This window comes from Neodiprion fabricii, chromosome 5 (assembly GCF_021155785.1).
Source record: "Neodiprion fabricii isolate iyNeoFabr1 chromosome 5, iyNeoFabr1.1, whole genome shotgun sequence".
NCBI classification, from domain to species: Eukaryota; Metazoa; Arthropoda; class Insecta; order Hymenoptera; family Diprionidae; genus Neodiprion; species Neodiprion fabricii.
In genome coordinates this window covers 5,676,738-5,695,762 of record NC_060243.1, presented here as the reverse complement: position 1 = coordinate 5,695,762, position 19,025 = coordinate 5,676,738, and the positions used below count along the sequence as shown (strand labels likewise).

The following is a 19,025-nucleotide window of genomic DNA, read 5'->3' as shown; positions in this document are numbered from 1 at the left end:
CAGTCGTGTCGGATGACTTTGTTTCGTCAGAAAAGATAAATAGCCCAACCTAAAATTAGCAATTGAATTTCACTAATTTTGTAACATGTCATATCGTTGGTGACTTGTTAAACAACTGTATCTGCTTCAATTTTCCGTTTAATCACGGACTGATGGAATGATTAAAAAAAGAAAACACATGTACAGATTATTGTTACCTTCTCTATCGATGTCATGTATAAATAAAAAATTTTCTGTCAAAACCACAAAATCGTACAACATTCTCTGTACGTACCAGGGAAAATAATAAATTGCTGGGGCAGCAAGTGTTAAAACATAAACGGTGCCAAAAAAAAAAAAAAAATTGTTGCAACAGCTGAAACTTTGCAAGTCCAACTACCAACCTTGCTAAATTTGGAAACTCACTAATTGGCTGCACCTAAGAGCTTAAAAAATTCATACTCGTTCTATTAAACATCGAAACTGAGATTCTGTCCCGTGAAAGGGTGGGATTCGAATTCGCCTGGTTGAAAATCAAATTAACACCGAGAGAAATTTTCAGCTCCGGTTACCGCTCAGTCCTTGACTAGTTTCATTTTTTACCACACTCGAAAAATATAGTCACAGGTAGAAAATAAGAATTAGTTTTATAGCTGTTACCGGAAAGTCTGGTATCCGTTGCTATTCTTTCTCATTACGATCACTGTTGCTATATTTTCTTGTAACCGTTGGGAAATTTAATGCCTGTGCAACAATAAATTGACGTTAAAGCCTTGTTTAACTAAAAAAGTAGAGTAAAGCAAACAAACTGATTTTGCGTTGCAATTACCAAAAAAGGATCGACGATAGGGCAAAATGTTTACGCGTGCCTCGTTTTTCCTCACTTCAACAAATGAAATTTTTCTCAGTGAAGACATGCACCAAGAATAATTTCCATCGGAGGTGTGAGGGAATGCACGTAGGACCCGGAGGCATATTTCCGCGATGACGTTGCTTTTCTCTGTGCACCGCACATCGGCCATGCTTATAGACACACGTATCGTGTGTATAAATGGCTAAAACGACGAACGCTCTCGTCGGCTTCGGCCAGATGCGTTTTCCCGGATGTCCGTGGAACAATGCGAGCACTTCCGGCGGCAGCAAGGCCAGGTTGGACCCCTGCGGGGGTCGGGGCCCCCTGCTACACCTGCATCGGGACTCGGATCCAAAGCTTAATCACGGTCCGTAGTCACGCCGCTATTTTATTGCCGCCGATTTTCTCACTCAGTCTGATTACAGGTGCCATTCGTGTTGGACGTGCCCCATCTTGGCGCCTCACAGCCTTCGGTCAAATTTTTTGTTGCTCAACACTGATCGGTGTTCATTTTCACTCAATTCCCAGCTGCGGCCCTCGAGGACGACGGGATTTCGCGGTCCTTGGAACCGTGAAGACGGGGAACCAGCGAAACGAAGGTGAATATAATTTTGAGTTTTTATTTATTTACTTTTTTGAAATTTTGTTTTTTTCATTTTCACCACCGCCCTTAGTTTTGATCGAGACATTTTTACAGCTGGTCGATCGGAAGGCGGGATTATGTGTAAAGATAACAACAATTTCGATTATTTTTCGTTACTTCGGTATAATTCGATCATTGTACGAATATATCCACTCGATGGCACGCCGATCTTATTTCGCGCTTCGACGATCGTTCAATAATTCAAACGGCATTGTATTCCGGCGTATAATTACCGCTCAACAATTGCTAATTGTTTGAGACGTATTACGCACGGGCCGATTAAATATCGAATCGATTACTTTCCGATTCCCCTATTCTCAATTCATTCCTCCTGCAGATTCAACCAATTCATATTCCGCCGAATAATGAATTCTTTTATATAGGTACGTACAGCGTTATTTGTATATTCCACCGTATACCTTCGATCCAACTTTTTACCCGGATTAATCGCATCCCTTGATGCGAGGGTGAGACGTAAAAAGAAACTGTATAATTGAAGAAAATTTTCTATACAATATAAACAAATTTCTTCGAATATTAATTAATATACTTCTCGTTTTATATTTTTTCACTTAACGTGACTTCTTATTTCATTCCTGTATTCAACACAATCATATAGAAGAATATTTCGTTCGATAATTTGCTCAGGTTTTACGATTACTTTGTCGTTTACACAATAGAAGAGAAATTTTGCTTGAAAAGAGAAACATAAAAAAAAAAAAAACAATCCATTACTTTTTTCTTCTCAAAATTCAAGTGAAAAGGCTTAAGAATTTCAGCGTCAATTTGTACGATTAGGAGAAGGCTAATGACGATGATTAGGGCTAATAAAGTTAGAGCGCCCTTTTCTCCGTTTAGGGAATTGATATTCTCTTCTTCGTCGAGTCTGTTTTTTACTTCCCCATCGACTCTAGATACATCGCATCTAGGGCCGAAAGCGAATGTGGTCGATTAATTTCCCCGAAGGGTTGAAGAATTGCCGGAGGACTATCCCTTGGAGGATTCGCGAGAGCTGCACGTTCGTGAAATGCTAGAGGCTTTGGTATTTGACAGAGAGGTGCGCGTACATGGCGTGGAGAACGGGATTGCGTGCGGTTCGAAAACGCGATCGTCGACACAGTCAATGGCGAACAATATCCTTCCGTTTCCGGAATAAGACGCGTCTGTCGGGTACATTCACGCACTATCCGTATATTATACCCGACACACGCAGCGCAATTAATACACTTCGCGTTTGCATTTGCGCCTGCAGTCCGCACATTACTGGTGGGATAATGCAGCCTCTGGACTGCATCAATTATACAACACGTTCGCAACAATGTGCAGCTTGCGCACACTTGCGGTACACATCGCGCCCATTATTCGCACTCTGTTAAATGCTGACTCGAGATTTTCAGAGTTATATAAACATAAATTTAACCTAACCGTCAAAAGCAGAAGGACATAATTCCCACGCTCCTTATTCAGTTACGCCTGCAAATTACCTCTTATTGCTGCTGGAAGTATAGTGAGCTCATTTTATCAGTGAGAGAAATTTTTACTTCCGATTGCCGCTCGGTCCTTAACTATTTTCATTTTTTACCACAATCGAACAATGTAGCTCTAGGTAGAAAATGAAAATTAACCGTTACTATTCTTTCTCATTGCGATCACCGTTGCTATATTTTCTCGCAACTGTTGCGAAAATTTAACGCTCGCGCAACGATAAATTGACGTTGAAGCCTTGTTTAACTAAAAAAGTAGAGTAAACCTCATAAACTGATTTTGCCTTGCAATTACTAAAAAAGGATCGACGATAGCGCAAAATGGTTATGCGTACCTCGTTCTTCGTAATTCCAACAATATTTTAACAGTTTTTTTAACAATACCTGGTTTACTGAATTTTTCTAGCTGCTATAAGAATTGAAATTTTTCCCAGCGTACGTTCACGGTTTAATTTCATCCTTTTTCTTTCGTTTAGACATTTTTCAACCAAATTTTCTCATCGTAATTTTTTCCCTCTAATTTATTGCCATATATATAATTTTGACGATAAATTATCCTACGGTTATATTCAACGCATTGATTTAAATAACAGGCACCTCTTTTTTCTCATCTCTCGTTAAGCATTCTTTTGTTTTCCTTTACCTCGTTTCATCTGCAAATGAAACTTAATTCGAAAAAGAAAGAACACACTTAATTCTCAGCTTTTTTCCCTTGCTTTGATAGAAATTATTCATCGTAATTTCGTGCATAATTTAGCAAATTCTTTAGTCTTGTGATGAAATTTGAGAGCGAAACTGGGCAAAAAGATTATAAAAATTGGACTCGATCGAAGACAATCAGCAGCAATTTATGAGCCAGAAGGTGATTGCTAGGGGTTCGATTTTCATTGTTAATATACAAACGGGACTAGCGGTTACACGGTCATTGTTAAATATGATCGTGCAGGAAACAGCTCGAGGCGTGAAAAATTTTTCCCCTTGATTCGAACAGGCCAACGTGACTAATTTATTGTCACGGTAATTGAATGTCGCGACACACCGAAGTGCTACGTGCTTTTTTTTACGCGCTATAGTTGGTACGATATGCGGTCATCGTTTTGCGATTTCGAGCACCAAACACCGCGGGTATCAACGATAAATTGAAATTTCAATATACATATGAAACGAATAAATGCGAAATTGCCGCCATTTCCCGTGAAGGGATGAAGAAATCAGCTTTTGATTAATCGAATGTCGGAGGGTTAAATTTCCCTGCGGAATTCTGTATATATACGAAACTGCAGCCAAAGGATCTGTCGCGATATGTTTGTCTGACAATAAAGCTAACGACTCGATAAATTCAAGATTTTTTTTTCTAATCTCACCATTTCAACGTAATTACACTCAAATATAATTTGGCACGAATCAAATTTAATTCGAAACGTTTTACCCACAAGGGAATTCAACGCGGTATGTAGGTACGATGTATTCGCTAATTTATTTGAGCCGTTCACCTTCAATTAATTGTGTATGTAATTACAAGAACAGCAAGAAATATTACATACATAGGACTTTATTTCTGACTCAAATCTGGCCACATTATTGGGACTTGAAAAGAAGGAGCCGATACGTGTTTCGCAATATTGGATGTAAAATTGAGAACATAGATTAATGATGGAAAAATTCATCCTCAAAACTGGATACAGGTTGACATTATATTTGAGTCGGGAATAATGTGAACTTTTTTGACCTAAAAAGTGGGACGAAAGTGGCGTATTATTCCCTCTCAACTTTATTTCCCTCATCTGAATATGTAAATATGATGTCATACTTCCCCGCAAACTGATGTGTAACATCTTACCTCTCTCGTATGTGGAATTTGATGAGACTAATTTCGTGAATGCGACGGAAACGTGTAACAGGAAGTAGGGAGAATCGCGGGCTATTCAATTTATTGACTACTGTAAGACTCGCTCAATTTTTCTGCTTTACTCTTTTTCTTTTCCATCTTTAATCACATTTCTCCGTATTATAATTGTTCATCGTGTGAATTGTTGATGTTGTTAATATAGAATAAATTCCAGACAACTATTTTTATTTTATTTCCAAGATTTTTGAAAGGTTTCTTTTATTTTTAACAAGTATATTTTTAGGTGGGGGTGCCTTGACTCCCGCTGATCTACATTCGTACATTACTTGTACGCGTTGTTTCGATTTTCTCTTATTTTCTTTTCAAGTGAATAATGTGGCCAGAGTTGAGTCGTAAATAAATTCCTACATGTAACATAGGATTAAAAGTTGATTATTCCCTTGTTACATAACGTGGTATGTTTTTTCTTTTCAACAAAGACTTTTCAAAAATTCACTTCAACCGTAAATAAAGATCTTAGCCTACAGGAATGCTAATCGAAACGGGAGTTTTCCGTGAAACTCACCATTCAACGCCAGTAAATAGGCAACCGTAGGTAAATTTTGAACACGCACGAATGCAACACGTAGCTTTGGTCGCTCTATCCGGTGGCGTTTCAGCGACAACTTTCACAGAAAACTTCGGTTAGATATGAGAATTCGGAGGAACGATTAGAATGATTGAGCCTCGGTTATCCGCGCGCATTTTGCCTTGGAATCCGTCAGGTCTGCGAGACAATTAATTTCGGAGAGCAGATGTACGGACGGTGATCGAAATTCCTGCGGTAATTGTGGTTTCGGGCGAAGGTCTCTTACGGAGTGTGTGTATTATCGACTCTATCGGGGATAGGAGACATGCTCGATGAGGGTGTGTGGAAAAGTTTAGGAACCACGCTCTGTTGCCTTGGCTATTTACGCACGTACGTGTGAGTGTCCGTTCTGCACATGTGTAACGCTTGTAACAACCACCACACTTTGCGACACGACGATCGAGTTCAGGCTCAGGGCTATTGCCCTATGAATTCGAGGCTTTCATTCGATCATCTTCACCGAACTTCGAAGCTGTAAGCGAAGATAGATGGAAAATTAGGAAATATTGTTCCCATCTTTTTTCACTGGCTCCTAACAATCCTCGGATATCTTATTTATTCTAGTCTGAAATATAGATCTCCTCCTAAATCAGCCAGAGGGAAAAGTAACTTTTAAGAGAGATTATGATCGGGTAAAGTATGGATTTAAGTGATTTTTTTACATACACTTTTGTGTATCCAAATATTGTTTTATATATCGTTTGGTAGAACGAAGTCAACCAAAAAGTTGTGGAAATTTTTCTCATCTTGACATCTAACGAGTTCAATGATAAATCTGAAAAGAACGTTTGCATTTGTGAATTATCGAACTTTCCCGCCAGCTGATAATATTGTTATTTCGGATCTTCGTACCTGAGAACTTGAGATGCGATAAAGATAGATGTTTGAAAATAAAAAACAATAATGAACTTTGGTTCAATTAGTCACAATTTTTCTCAGTCAAAGCAATTTATTTTAAAGGAATAAAAATCTCCGAGTATGGACGTTTTTTATTTCATTTGAAATAAAATGCGACCCGTGACGAACGGGAGGAATTGAAGCCCAGCGTCTGAAGCACCGGTATTAAGATTAACGATTCTATCTTCCAGAGGAAGCGAGTTAAGTGATAATAAGAAATTGGATATACCGGCAAGACTTCAGCTTGTTAATTACGACACCCCTGATGAAACATCTAACTATATATAGAGTAATGAAGAGTATTTGGAATATTAATGAATCTGCAGCTAAGCGTACGTATAGCTGGTATCGTACCAACTATAAAGGTGTATAATTCACTCTTGAATTACGTTATAAAGTTCTGCAACGAGCTGGCGAGTACATATCTTCTCTGAAATGATCGCAGGTCGATTGCTTTTCCAGTTACGCGGAGTTCGCGTACCGCGATCGTAACGTAAAAAATATCCGATCCCATTGCCGGTTATGAAACATGTCACGCGTTCGATCTGGTGTCGGAAAAAAAATCTGGCGTGTAAAATAAAATTTGATACGACGTGGTTGATCCTGCAGATCTCGCTGAGCGATAAAAAGAGAAATCGTTGTGTATTTTGTCCCTGCAACGATTATATTCGCGTCGAGGTCTCTTGGCCCATTGTAGAGAAGAGTCGTAAAACGGTTTGCTATGATGGAACTATCGCGAGATGGGGGCAGAGATAATTATTGTCACAAACATGTACGGCATTCGAACATTGTCCGACATTACCACCACCATTATCACCCACCGCAACGGGTGAGCCGGTATATTTTATCCTTTTCAAACTTACCGTCTCACCGACCAGTACATCAACAGTCACCGAACGATTTGGTCAACTTATTTTCACGTTCCTCGGATTATTTTCACGCGTGATATATTTTCCCGGGTATTGGATGCAGAGTTTCGCTTAATCGATAAGCGAAACAATATATTGTGCGAAAGCGGGGATAATTTTGTGCGGTGACGTGAAAAAATTTATCTCTGATTCGATTCGTTTTATTAATCTTTCACTTTCGACATCGTACCAATGGATTTACCGCCGGTTCGTATAACGCAACAATCTGTTAGATGCTTCGATATTATCGCGTACAATTAATGGACAACTATCATAAACTTTTCCGATGAATGTATAGCACATCGTTGATCCTTGTTCTGCGTTTACCGAGTGAAAATGGCATAATCCAATTCTAATTGTGACGAATTTAATGGTCTGATTGCAGAGTATTACCCCAAGTGACATGACCACTTGATTTACCGTGAGCACTCAACTTTCAAAATGAGAAAAATCCATGATATGTTCAGTATGGTTCAAGCTATCACGGTACTCACCATTCTCAAGATGCTCACCAACGGTAAGCAGCCAGCTATACTTTCTTTACCTTGTTTCGCGAACACGCTCGAGTAGTAATGGTCAAGAGGCTGAGAGCCGGAGATTCAGTAGTAAGAGTAGAAATTGTGGCAGGCAGCGGGAGACTCGACTTCGAGCTAAACTAATTCAATTTGTCTGCAAGTTGTAATTCCGACAAAGTTCTTTATCTTATTGAGAGAGAGAGAGAGAGAGAGAGAGAAAAGAATCCATCACTTTGCAATAAAAGCAGCGAAGAGAAATCAAAATGTTCAATTAAATGATACGTCTATTTACTAGGATGGGAAAAGGTAAAGTGGCGCGTACAGTGAATGACTGAAAATCATACAAAAGAATCTATAAATCGGCATTGTCAAAATCTGATGGCGTAACTTCCGTTTCCGGTAACAGTACGTGGAACCACGGGTGCTCTTGGAATTTCCGCGCGGCTTACACGGCCGACCGTCAGTCTGTTTTTAGGTGGTCAAATTTTCTCTTTTACAACGTGCGGGTCAAATAATTACGAATACCGTTTCCCGACGGTATCGATTCATTGGTAGAAAAGTTCGGGATATTGTTGTAAACGAGAAAAGAAAATAAATGAAAACGTGACTAAATGTCATCCACGAGAAGGAAAAAATTTAAAACGAACTGCAGAAGTGCGACCGGATGTGCAAAATGGGCGTAGATAAATCAAATGATGTCACACTGTTGCGAAATTGCGCAAAACGAATGTATTATAACGTGTGACGAGGTATAGCCGCTGCACCGCCAATTTATATACAATAAATATAGAAATTTCCCGGTAGAGATGACGGTGCGATCGTGTGTTGCAGCTTTTTTTTAATTTTCAATTTCACATTTATACATACATTCGACGGCAGCCTCGAAATTACAGGAAAACAATCGTGTGCGTTGATATTATCGATCTGAAATGAGTCTAATTTTTGACCGCAGCTCAAACGACCTGCAACGGTGGCGCGGGAAGAGTAGTTTACGAAAGATTACCCGACCAGCAGTTGCAAGGGTTTGACGACGAAGTGGTAAGTGGAAAAAAAAACACTTTTCTCAACATTACACGCGTTCGCCAGCAGATTGGTTTCCCGATCGTACGTTGAAAAATGATGACGACTCGCGTTTTCAGGTCAGAGACTCGGCGCCTCCCTTCAGGGTTCTAGAAAAGTGCCAGGAGCTTTGCCTGCGCGATAGAACAGCAACTAACAACCTTGTCCGGGCGTGCACAAGCTTCGACTTCCAGCCGGGGAGCAGAATCGCATCTTTTAGCGGTACCGCCGAGTACGAAGAGAGCACCTGCTACTTGACCAGAGAACAAGCACTTCCCGAAGGTATCGGGAACCTGATGCTTGTGCCGAACAGCGTGCACTTTACGGAAGTCTGCCTGATGTGTGAGTATCGAATGGTTGCAGAATGTCGATCGTTATGTTACAGCGTGTGAGGATGTAATGGATGTTCAGAAACTAAATCGCACGGTTGGTTTCAGCTAATAGGATAGAAAGGGAGTGCCCGAACCGTCGCTACGTATTCGAAAGACATCCGCGGAAGAAGCTTAAGCTTCCGATGACTGATTTGAAGGAAGTCAGCGCGGCGAACAGGACCGATTGCGAGGATAGGTGAGTTGGATGAGAGTTGGGATCCTACCGTGGATCCTTAAAGGACACGATAAATTTCGTCTCGGTTTTGTTTACAGGTGTCTGAACGAGTTCAGCTTCGTCTGTCGGTCGGCGACTTACGACGCTGCGCTGAGAAGCTGCTCGTTGAGTCGTTTCACGCGAAGGACTCACCCCGAGCTCCTGGAGGACGACCCGAACTGCGACTACCTCGAGAACACCTGTCTAAATGGTGATACAATTGAGAAGTTGAGTCGAATTTAATCCCGAATTTGTTCTAACGGTGGTAATTTTATCGCAGCCGAAAGACGTTGCGACGGATTGGCCGTCTTCGTCAAGGAAGAGAACAAGCGGCTTCGCGGACCCTTCGAGGTTGACATCTACACAAACCTGACCCTCGACGAGTGCCAAGGCCTTTGCCTAAGGGCAGACAAGTACTTCTGCCGCAGCGTGGAGTTCGACGACCAAACGAGACAGTGCGTGATTTCGGAAGAGGATTCGGTCTCGCAGAAGGACGACATCGGGATCAGCAGCAGCCCAAGTTACCACTTTTACGACCTTGTCTGCCTGGACAACCGTAAGATATTGATTTCCGTCTCGTTGAAATATACCTTTCGACGGTATTCGTCGCCCGCCAACTCTGTCATGTTGACGGTTTGCTGGTACCTCCGTTTTCCCGCTAATAAAACGTAGAACGTTCGATAGCGAGGGGCTCCGAGTACCCCGACAACAGCGTGACATCCCACCTATTTGCCGACGGTCGACGACCGGACACCGCCTTCCAACGGTACCGGAACTCCCGGCTCAGCGGTGAATTTCACTCGGAAATAACCGGCAGAAGCCTCAGCGAGTGTCTCGACGAGTGCCTCAGGCAGACCAGCTTCCAATGTCGGAGTGCCGTCTACTCCGAGCACTTCCATACCTGCCGTTTGAGTAGATTCAACAAACGGGACGGTCACAGGATCATATACGACGCGGACTACGATTACTACGAGAATTTGATGCGTAAGTCGAATGGTTTCTGCATAACTATCCTTGTCCATTGTGAAACTGAACGGAGCGGTACCGGCAAGGTCAATATTCCGACACTGCGCCGTGGGTTGAAAGCTATACGATCGTAATGCTAACAAGCCAGCGACAAAAACAATAATTTCACGGGAGTATAATTCATGACGTGGCAACCGATGCGTGTCCCCCTATTATTCAAGTGCAAATACTTCAGGGGGATCCATTGTTTCCATCTGACGTCAGAATCACGCCGAGTAGATAAACCGCATTTCAATCCATCAGATCATTCGTGATACGTATACGTATAACTGCTCGCATTCCTTTTTATCCGCTCCTTCTTGGTCCACTGCAGATCAATACATGGACGGTGACCGGGATGTTCCCGGGTACAGACCGGACCCTGTGGGCCAGGACACGAACCAGGGAAGGCCGACTGTAGGGAGACCAGGTAGGTAGCCGACTGGCAGAGCCCCGTAGCGTTGGACTCTCGAGATTCGCACCGTTGAATGGTACGTGAAAGTTTTCTTCCCGCTCCGCAGGTTACCCGGACGACGCCGCATATCCCTCGAACAACAAGGGTGACAGATATCCAAATCGATATCCAGGGTGGGACAACAGACTGCCGGACGATAGATACCCGCCCGTTGGTGGCAATCGGTACCCCATTCCTGGCGATAGATATCCAGACGATGGTTACCCGCTGCTTGGGGCTGGTCGACCCCCCGTTTCTGACCACAGATACCCGTCTGGAGGTGGCCGATTTCCTATTCCTGATGATAGGTACCCGGATGATAGATATCCGCCTGGTGGTGACCGGTACCCGACATACGGAGGCAGGTTTCCGATAGACAGGTATCCCCCGACTGGGCCCAGTCGTTACCCCATCGGCGATCCCTTGGACCCGGGCCGATTTCCTACAGGAGGTGGCGGCGGACGGTATCCCCCTGAACCGGCTGATCGGTACCCAACTGGTCCTGACCGCTATCCTGGAGGAGGATACCGCTATCCAACCACCCTTGAACGCTACCCCGAAGACCCTCTTGATCGAATACCCATCGGAACTGGTGGCAGCAGGTATCCTCTTGATCGATATCCCGTCAGCGATCGGTTCCCGGAACGTGATAGAGACCGGTAAGATATCCAGAGACCTGAGAGGTTCAGGAATTGGTACAGTATTTACAAATTTTTAAAGATGTCATTATTTGAAGCCTATTCAACATGGTATTACACAGTCTCAAACAGATTTGAAATACGATGAATATTTCTCCATGTGCACACCGTCAAACTAGTTTGGATCAGTCACAAATGATTCTGATTTGCGCATAACTCTTCACAATATTCGCCCTTGATGAAGACAGACTGACTCTCGGTTTTCACCAACTAAGCCATAAGCATTGACGGTCTAAGCTGAACTTTCTTTCCATGAACCATAATCAATTCCACGCCTTCCAACATGACTCGTCCTCAACAGCTACCCCGGGGGCATAAGCGCGAATGGAATATACCCGAGTGGTTTCGAGGACGATATTCGCGGTACGAAAGGAGGGTACGGAGGTCGTCCTCTCTATGGTGGAATCGGGAGTCGTCCTCACGGACCGTCGCGGCCCATAGATGGATACGACAGCAGCTACGGCGGAATTGGTGGTCGACCTCACGGACCGTCGCGACCCTTGGATGGCTACGACAGCAGCTACGGTGATAACGGTATAATCGGTGGAGGCTACGTTGGGGAAGGTGGAGTCCACCAAACGAGACCATTCGGGTCGGTTGGCGGGGGTCCGATAATAGGCAGACCTCCATTGATATCGCGGTGCGAGGACCAGGACAACTTTCGGCAGGTCGGTCAGCGGACCAGGGTGCGAAAGCCGTTCGTCCGAAGATACACGACAGCCTCTTCCCTCGCAACTTGCGAACGAGAGTGCGCCGACGCCAGGGACTTCGTCTGTCGGTCCTTCAACTTCAGACCATACGCCGCTCCCTACGGCGCTGAGAGAGACAACTGCGAGCTCAGTGACAGGGATTCCCGCGACATGGAGATGGGCGATCCTGTCTACTACGACAGGAGCTCGGACTATGATTTTTACGAGAGAAACGGCAGACAGGGAGTCGAGGATGAGTGTCTCGACGGTTAGTCAGTCGCTTCACTCGAATACCATCAGGAGGTCGTCTCATTTCTGACACTTTCTTCACCTTCTTCACTTTCAGTGAGTCAAGTTTGCAGCGAAGAGGGCATGGAGTTCACTCTCCGAACGCCCGAGGGTTTCATTGGCCGAATTTACACTTACGGGTACTACGACCGATGTTTTTTCCGAGGCAACGGAGGGACCGTCAACGTCCTCAGGATCAGCGGAGCTCAAGGATATCCGGAATGCGGTACCCAGCGAGTGAGTATAAGCAGCAGTAAAAAATGTGCCACAACGAGAAAACTTGAAGAATGACACCGTATCTTACGCTGTGTTTTCAAGTATGGTGATACCATGACGAACATAGTGGTGGTTCAGTTCTCGGATTACGTCCAGACCGGTAGGGACAAGCGTTTCAACCTCACCTGTCTCTTTCGCGGACCAGGAGAGGCTGTCGTCACATCCGGCTACATCGGTGCCGGGTATGCCAGGTCATATAACTTGTGTGTTTTTGCTCGAGTGCACGAGTCGCTCCTTTCCATCTTATTGTTAGCCAAAGCGAAAGTGAAACGTTTCCACGGAGCTTTTTGATGGCGTATTTGACAGACGCTCGTAGTTTGCTTCGCACCTTGCATGGAGTTAACCGCACCTTAATGCATTTGCTTGATAAATCAATCTTCGCATCTCGGTCTAACCTTAAAAAGTTCCCCCAGCAGTGCTGGATCACCGATACCGATAGAATATCTACCCGCCGAAAACACGCTGAGTTCGAGAGTCCGGCTGTTGATCCTGTACCAGGGGAGACCAACGACCACCATAGCAGTCGGTGACCCTCTGACCTTCAGGCTGGAGGCTCAAGACGGGTAAGTGGGTAGAATTCGAACACCCTTGACGCTGGCTAGCTATCGGTTGTCCGTCACAACTATGTTCCAGGTACAACTACGTCACGGACATCTTTGCTACCAACGTCATAGCCCGAGATCCTTATTCCGGAAGAAGTGTACAATTAATCGATAGATACGGGTGAGGATACGAGAACGATTTTGATCCAATCAGCGTTTGGTTTCGAGATACCACAGTGTTCTTTTTGTTTTCAAAACCAAACGTGCAGCTGCCCAGTGGACAACTACGTGTTTCCGGGTCTTGACCGTCTCCGGGAAGACAGTTTGGAGGCTCGTTTCAACGCTTTCAAAATTCCGGAATCCAATTTCCTGGTCTTCGAGGCCACCGTTCGCACTTGCAGAGACGGATGTCAGCCGGCTTACTGTTCGGGAGGCGCTGGTCGAAGCGAACCATCCTTCGGTAGGAGGAGAAGAGACCTTGGAGACGTGACTTTGATGGACGAGAACGAGGAGGACCAAGTCAACGTCACAACAACGGCCGCCTCCGCCGCATCCAACGTCCAAAACAGCACGCGAAATGACGAAGAAGACGAGAATGAAGAGGAACACGTGAGGGAGATGATCGAGGTGCGATTCGGAAGGATCAAGCGTTGATCAAAGGGTAAAAGTGACCGAATTTTCACTGTTTATCCTTCGTTTAACAGGTCTTCGACTCTCGGTATGATATGGTCGAGGACAACATGGTCGAGAAGCATACCAAGGTCTTCGAATCCGTTTGCATCACACCCAGCGAGTATTACGGACTTGTTGTGGCTGTCGTTGGGCTGGTTGTTCTTCTCGTATCCGTAGTTCTGCTCTCAATGCTCGTTTACAGGTAACTGACGTACCTAAATCTATCAACAGTAGAAGCTTGGGTCAATTTTTTTTGAGTAGAATCAATGCTGTCCGTAAATATCATCACGTTACTCAGTCGTTGAATCGTTGCATTGTAACCGTTTTTAATAAACCGATCAGGAAATACGCCTATTCGATAATCGTCAAGAACAGACACGCTGACAAGTCTTCGCATCGCAGCAGCAATCCCGAAGACGCGTACAGCACACGAGCGCAGAATAATTTTTCATTTCTGAGATCAGGACTTCAGAAGCCTTTTCAGTCGACGTAAGTTAATTGAAATGCGATGTACCTTAAATTTCGTTTCTTAGTGCAATTTCTGCATATAATTCGCCTAACGAAACTTCTCTTCAGATCGATTTCCAGATCGTTGAGTCACGTCATCAATCAACGATTGACAAGTTCCGGTGGTCTGGAAGGCGCCGTAGGATTAGCGGGCACAAGAAGGGCGGGATTTGATCCTAGCGAACCGATTTACACCGATCCTTCACTCTTTGAAAGCGCTCACTGTTCGGGGAACGAACCAAAATCTGCACGAAACGAAAACTTTCATCTGATGTAAAGGTGGGGGCAAAAAGGAATGAACAAATTTTTTGATCTATAAATCAAAGAAAAAATATACTCTTATGAAAATTTCTCGCGGACGCGCTGCGATGCTTCAAATGATATGTCTGATGCATCAAAGACGTCTTTTTCATACGGATGAAGCTTCGAATCAACGTCGTCATTTTTAAGACTTTTGAAAATCAATCTTATTTCAATTAATCAATCTTATATATACCTGTGAAGTAATTGAACTCACCATGATGCAATTTTTAAAGCACAGTCAGTCATCGGTTAATTCTGTAACGATTTTCTCGATTTTCACGTACCCGGAATTCCCAGCACTTTTATACATTTAACATATAACTACTGCCGACGACAACTGCCTGAAATATTTCATACGATCGATGTATGAACATTCTCCATGTTTAGTAAAGTTGATGAGAAAATATAATTTGTTTTTTCTTTTCAATAAAAGGTACAATATGTTTGTTCCGCAGAGTGTAAAGTGGATTCATGTGAGGCTTGAATAATTTCTGGTTATCTTAAAGTATGGAATTTCAAAAATTGTCTGTATCAATGAATTTTGAGCAAGCTGTACACCGGCCTGATTCACTAAAAGCGAAGGAAAACAATAAGAAAGTGTCACACTGTCTGTATGCACTACAATTAAAAGTAGAAATTAAAAAATTGAAAGTAGTAATGAACAAAATAATTGATCAATTAATTGCAAATACTAATCTTACGTAATGTCAATTTGAATCTAGACTAGGTATAAATAGATATATACTTTAGGGTATTTTGTATTAACGAACGCGTATAATGTAGGATGTATGTAATAGAATTATATTTATTTGAAACAGACAGCGACGGATCGGCCAGACGGTATAATCGCGAAGCTCTATAAAGCGCACTGTGAATCTATTTTACGCATTTATATAATTTGTATATGTTAGAATAGATAAATGATACCTTACGGTTGGAAATTTCCATTCAGTTCTCAATGAACTGTTGAATCAGAGTTGAATTTTAAATTCTACAGAAACGCGAAGAACAATGAGCAACAATAAAAGGAAGATATTACATTGTTTGAGAAATTACAGTATTTTGAAAAGTGCGTTATACAATGATATTTTTTTCTCTTGAATTGAAAATAAACCGCATAATCTATTACTGTATATGTATGATACTAACATTGAATTTGAAATAAGGTAGTCATTAAGACCGTTAAAATTAACAAAAACACAAACAAGGTATGCAATTTTTTATATTTATTAAACTGTATGAGACGATATTTAATATATCTGTTTATATGAAATAAACAAAAACCCCATTGAAGCAATAATCCAAGTTTATCACTCGTCGCATATAATCTGTGTGCTCAAACTGTACGAATGTTTTTCATTCTTTTTCTTTTTTGAAATACCGAGTATAAACATTAGGCTGGATTTTCTTAAACTTTTTTCTTCTTCTTGCGTACCCTTAGAAAAGTTATTTTTCAGCCTCAAACGATGCCTCGTGAAACCGGAGCTCGGTACCAAAATTGTAAAAGGTTACTCATCCGGTTTGGATTTTTCAAATACTCTAACCGAAATATCTCTAAAACTATACAGGTTGGGAGGCTGTTTTTAGTTTTACTTTACAGATTATAATAAAGTTATCTATTAAAAAAAATGTCGAAACTACTATACACCGGAATGTTCATCTTGTATTCGATGCGACCGTTTAAAGTTGAGTGCATTGAATAAATGAATGAAGATGCTTATTACCTTGTCAATTCTTATCTCACCCGTGTTCTAAAATGATACAAGTAACGTCTTTTAGAATCCTACTACCGAATTCCAGTTTCACGAGGCTTCGTTTGAGGCTAAACGCTAACTTTTCGAACAGCACGTGAAAAGAAAAAAGAAAAAGGTTGAAAAAAAACGGTCTAATAAGCATAGACGAAGCGAAATAAGTAAAAAAGCGACTTCAATCAACGAGCCCACCAAGCAATTGAGAAATGAAACGCAACCGCATTGGCGATTGCGGGAAATGACGTCACGACGATTAAAACCAGACCCACCCGGTGACTCAGTCCTCCTTAAGTCTGTCCAGTTTGTAGGTGAAAAAAAGCATTCTCAGCCTGGCCTCCTCCTTGCGATACCGAACCTCCTCGAGCCGGATCCTCGCCTCCTCCTTCTGCATCGCGGCAATGTCGACCTTGATCTGAGCCTCGGAAAGAGCCAAGACGTGCAATTCCTCACTCCGCTGGGCCGCACTGCCGATTCTGCGCTGCAGACGATTTTGGGGAATCCTGCAGGGGGACGGAACGCTTGGCCGAATGCTATTGCTCCGGATGCAGAAAGCTCCGCGAGCATCAGCGATCGCCGGATCCTCCGTGTCGGAGTGGACGTCTTCTATCGAGGACTCCGGATCGGTCATAAACTTCTCCGGACAGTCGCCCATCGGGCCGACCGAGGGTGGCAGCTCCATCTTCGCCTCGGTCAAACCGGAAGTCAGCACCGCAATCCCTGGCGGCGGCTCCTTTCCCTCAAGGTCACCTCGCTGACCGCCCTTCAGCGCCATCTTCGAGGCCTTTGAGGCAGGCACGCTCTGCAGGGTGAACGGCTCCGAAGCTTTTGGCTCGAATACCACGTTCGGCGGAAGTCCGACCGTGCTCGCCGAAGTCGAAGTGTCTATGGAATTTTGACCCGAAACGCCGTCCTGCCAATTCGACAAACTCAGCCGCAGACGGTCGGAGGATATATTGTGATTTGGGCCCTTCGACGTCGGCCTGTTGTGAGAATTGTTGTATGGATCGGGTTAGAGCGGCTTGAAAACGGTCGCATCTGGCATGGATGAAAATGTTTAAAACGTAGAGATGATACATCGACGATTTTCTTCATTCTGTGACGTGTTTCAAAAATCATCGAAATATTCATGCGTTGAATCGTAAAATTGTTTTAAAGAATCGAGCGTGCAATTTATCGCATGAATTATCTTGTAAATTGGATAAGATATATAAGAAATTATATAATAAATTTGAAAAAGCACGAATCATCGAATATACAGGATTGAAATTTATACAGTTGATTATGCGATTTTTGATCTAGTATATCTGATGATTCGTGCTTTCCTAATTTATTATATGATTTCATGTATATTTTATCGAATTCGCAAAATAAATTATGCAACAAATTATACGTTGAATACTTTCAAAACATGCTAATTCGAATCGGTGATAAAAATCACCCCTAAATCTCACTGTTTTAATTCCTCGCTCAGAAAAGGGTTGTGCAGTTATAAGGGTGATGATACCGTGCACATTATTTTCAGTTGATTACAGTGATCAATAATATCCGAGTAGTTTTACCAAAAAACTCAACGTTATCATCGAGAATCCCTAATAAAAAAAATATTTGAGAATAAACTCTCAAGTGAGGGATGGTTTCACCTCTTTTACCCCGAATCAGTACGTGAAAATATCTATCGAACGTATTTATATGTAATCCTACCACAACAACAAATCACAGAAGAATGAATGGAATCGACGAGGTAGACTTCGGGTACTTTCCTTGCGAATTTCTAAATTTCAACCGATTTTTTCAAACAGATAAACAGAAAACTTCCGTCGCACGAAACGATCTACTTTACCCGGATCGTTTTTCCTCCCGATTCCTCTTGCAAGCCTTCATGTTTTCCCAACAGCGTCTGAGCTGAACCGAAGACCTTGTCGCGTAAGGACCAACGAGGGCGTTGTACTCTTCGGCTAGTTTGGTCCAGGCCGATTTTCGCTTGCACATTGAAGTCGGATCGGATTTTTTATCCTCAACATCGCCGTGCTTGTTTATCAAAGTGATGAGGATTTCACGCTCCTCGAAACTGTAAGTTTTTCGCGTACCCTTCGAGGACGAAGACGACGACATTTTCTTGCGCCGAGAGTTCATCAGCAAGAAACAAACAAACGAAACTCTGTTGTTTCGCCGCCTGCCACGTTTTGCCAATTCATTCTCCAGACGGTCCGATCGAGGATCGATCTCCGATAAGATATAATTTTTTTTCAACATATTCTACTCCGAACGGAAAACGCATTTATTCGAGGCTCCGTTCGTTAGCTGAAAAGCATACACCAACACGCTCGCAATTCTGTAAAAATTAATCGCAAAGGATTCATCAATGAGTAATCCTTAACTCGACTCGTTAGTCTGTAGAATCGTCGCCGATGGCGCCACTAACTTGGCAGAGAATAATGAC

The 19,025-nt window shown here is 42.9% G+C and overlaps 2 protein-coding genes across 4 annotated transcripts; one reads left to right on the top strand and one right to left on the bottom strand.

Annotated features, from left to right (window-relative positions):
* Positions 1–1,264: 1,264 nt before the first annotated feature.
* On the top strand, positions 1,265–16,131 carry LOC124183459. 3 transcript variants are annotated; one of them, XM_046571976.1, is made up of 19 exons: positions 1,265–1,431; positions 7,627–7,758; positions 8,709–8,794; positions 8,896–9,157; positions 9,253–9,382; positions 9,460–9,611; positions 9,681–9,956; positions 10,073–10,384; positions 10,740–10,835; positions 10,927–11,518; positions 11,859–12,514; positions 12,593–12,771; positions 12,853–12,992; positions 13,224–13,373; positions 13,444–13,533; positions 13,622–13,979; positions 14,057–14,226; positions 14,367–14,513; positions 14,601–16,131. In XM_046571976.1, the coding sequence occupies exons 2-19, from the start codon at positions 7,683–7,685 to the stop codon at positions 14,806–14,808; spliced, it is 4,080 nt and encodes a 1,359-aa protein (XP_046427932.1). In that variant the 5' UTR covers positions 1,265–1,431; positions 7,627–7,682; the 3' UTR covers positions 14,809–16,131. The 3 variants fall into 3 exon arrangements, with proteins under 3 accessions (XP_046427932.1, XP_046427930.1, XP_046427931.1); XM_046571974.1 differs by having other exon boundaries at positions 13,215–13,373; XM_046571975.1 differs by having other exon boundaries at positions 12,853–13,001; positions 13,227–13,373.
* A 140-nt stretch (positions 16,132–16,271) lies between these two features.
* On the bottom strand, positions 16,272–18,892 carry LOC124183463. The gene is made up of 2 exons (XM_046571993.1): positions 18,426–18,892; positions 16,272–17,565 (listed from the first exon to the last, which is right to left on the bottom strand). Exons 1-2 carry the CDS (start codon positions 18,836–18,838, stop codon positions 16,863–16,865), a joined length of 1,116 nt encoding a protein of 371 aa, XP_046427949.1. The 5' UTR covers positions 18,839–18,892; the 3' UTR covers positions 16,272–16,862.
* Positions 18,893–19,025: the final 133 nt, after the last annotated feature.

Coding starts and splice junctions, on each gene's coding strand:
- LOC124183459 (XM_046571974.1), top strand. CDS start 7,683: ATGAGAAAAATCCATGATATGTTCAGTATGGTTCAAGCTATCACGGTA. Junction 10,836..10,926: donor GCCGACTGTAGGGAGACCAG/GTAGGTAGCCGA, acceptor CCCGCTCCGCAG/GTTACCCGGACGACGCCGCA. Junction 12,515..12,592: donor CGAGGATGAGTGTCTCGACG/GTTAGTCAGTCG, acceptor CTTCACTTTCAG/TGAGTCAAGTTTGCAGCGAA.
- LOC124183463 (XM_046571993.1), bottom strand. CDS start 18,838: ATGTTGAAAAAAAATTATATCTTATCGGAGATCGATCCTCGATCGGAC. Junction 17,566..18,425: donor CGGGAGGAAAAACGATCCGG/GTAAAGTAGATC, acceptor TTCTCACAACAG/GCCGACGTCGAAGGGCCCAA.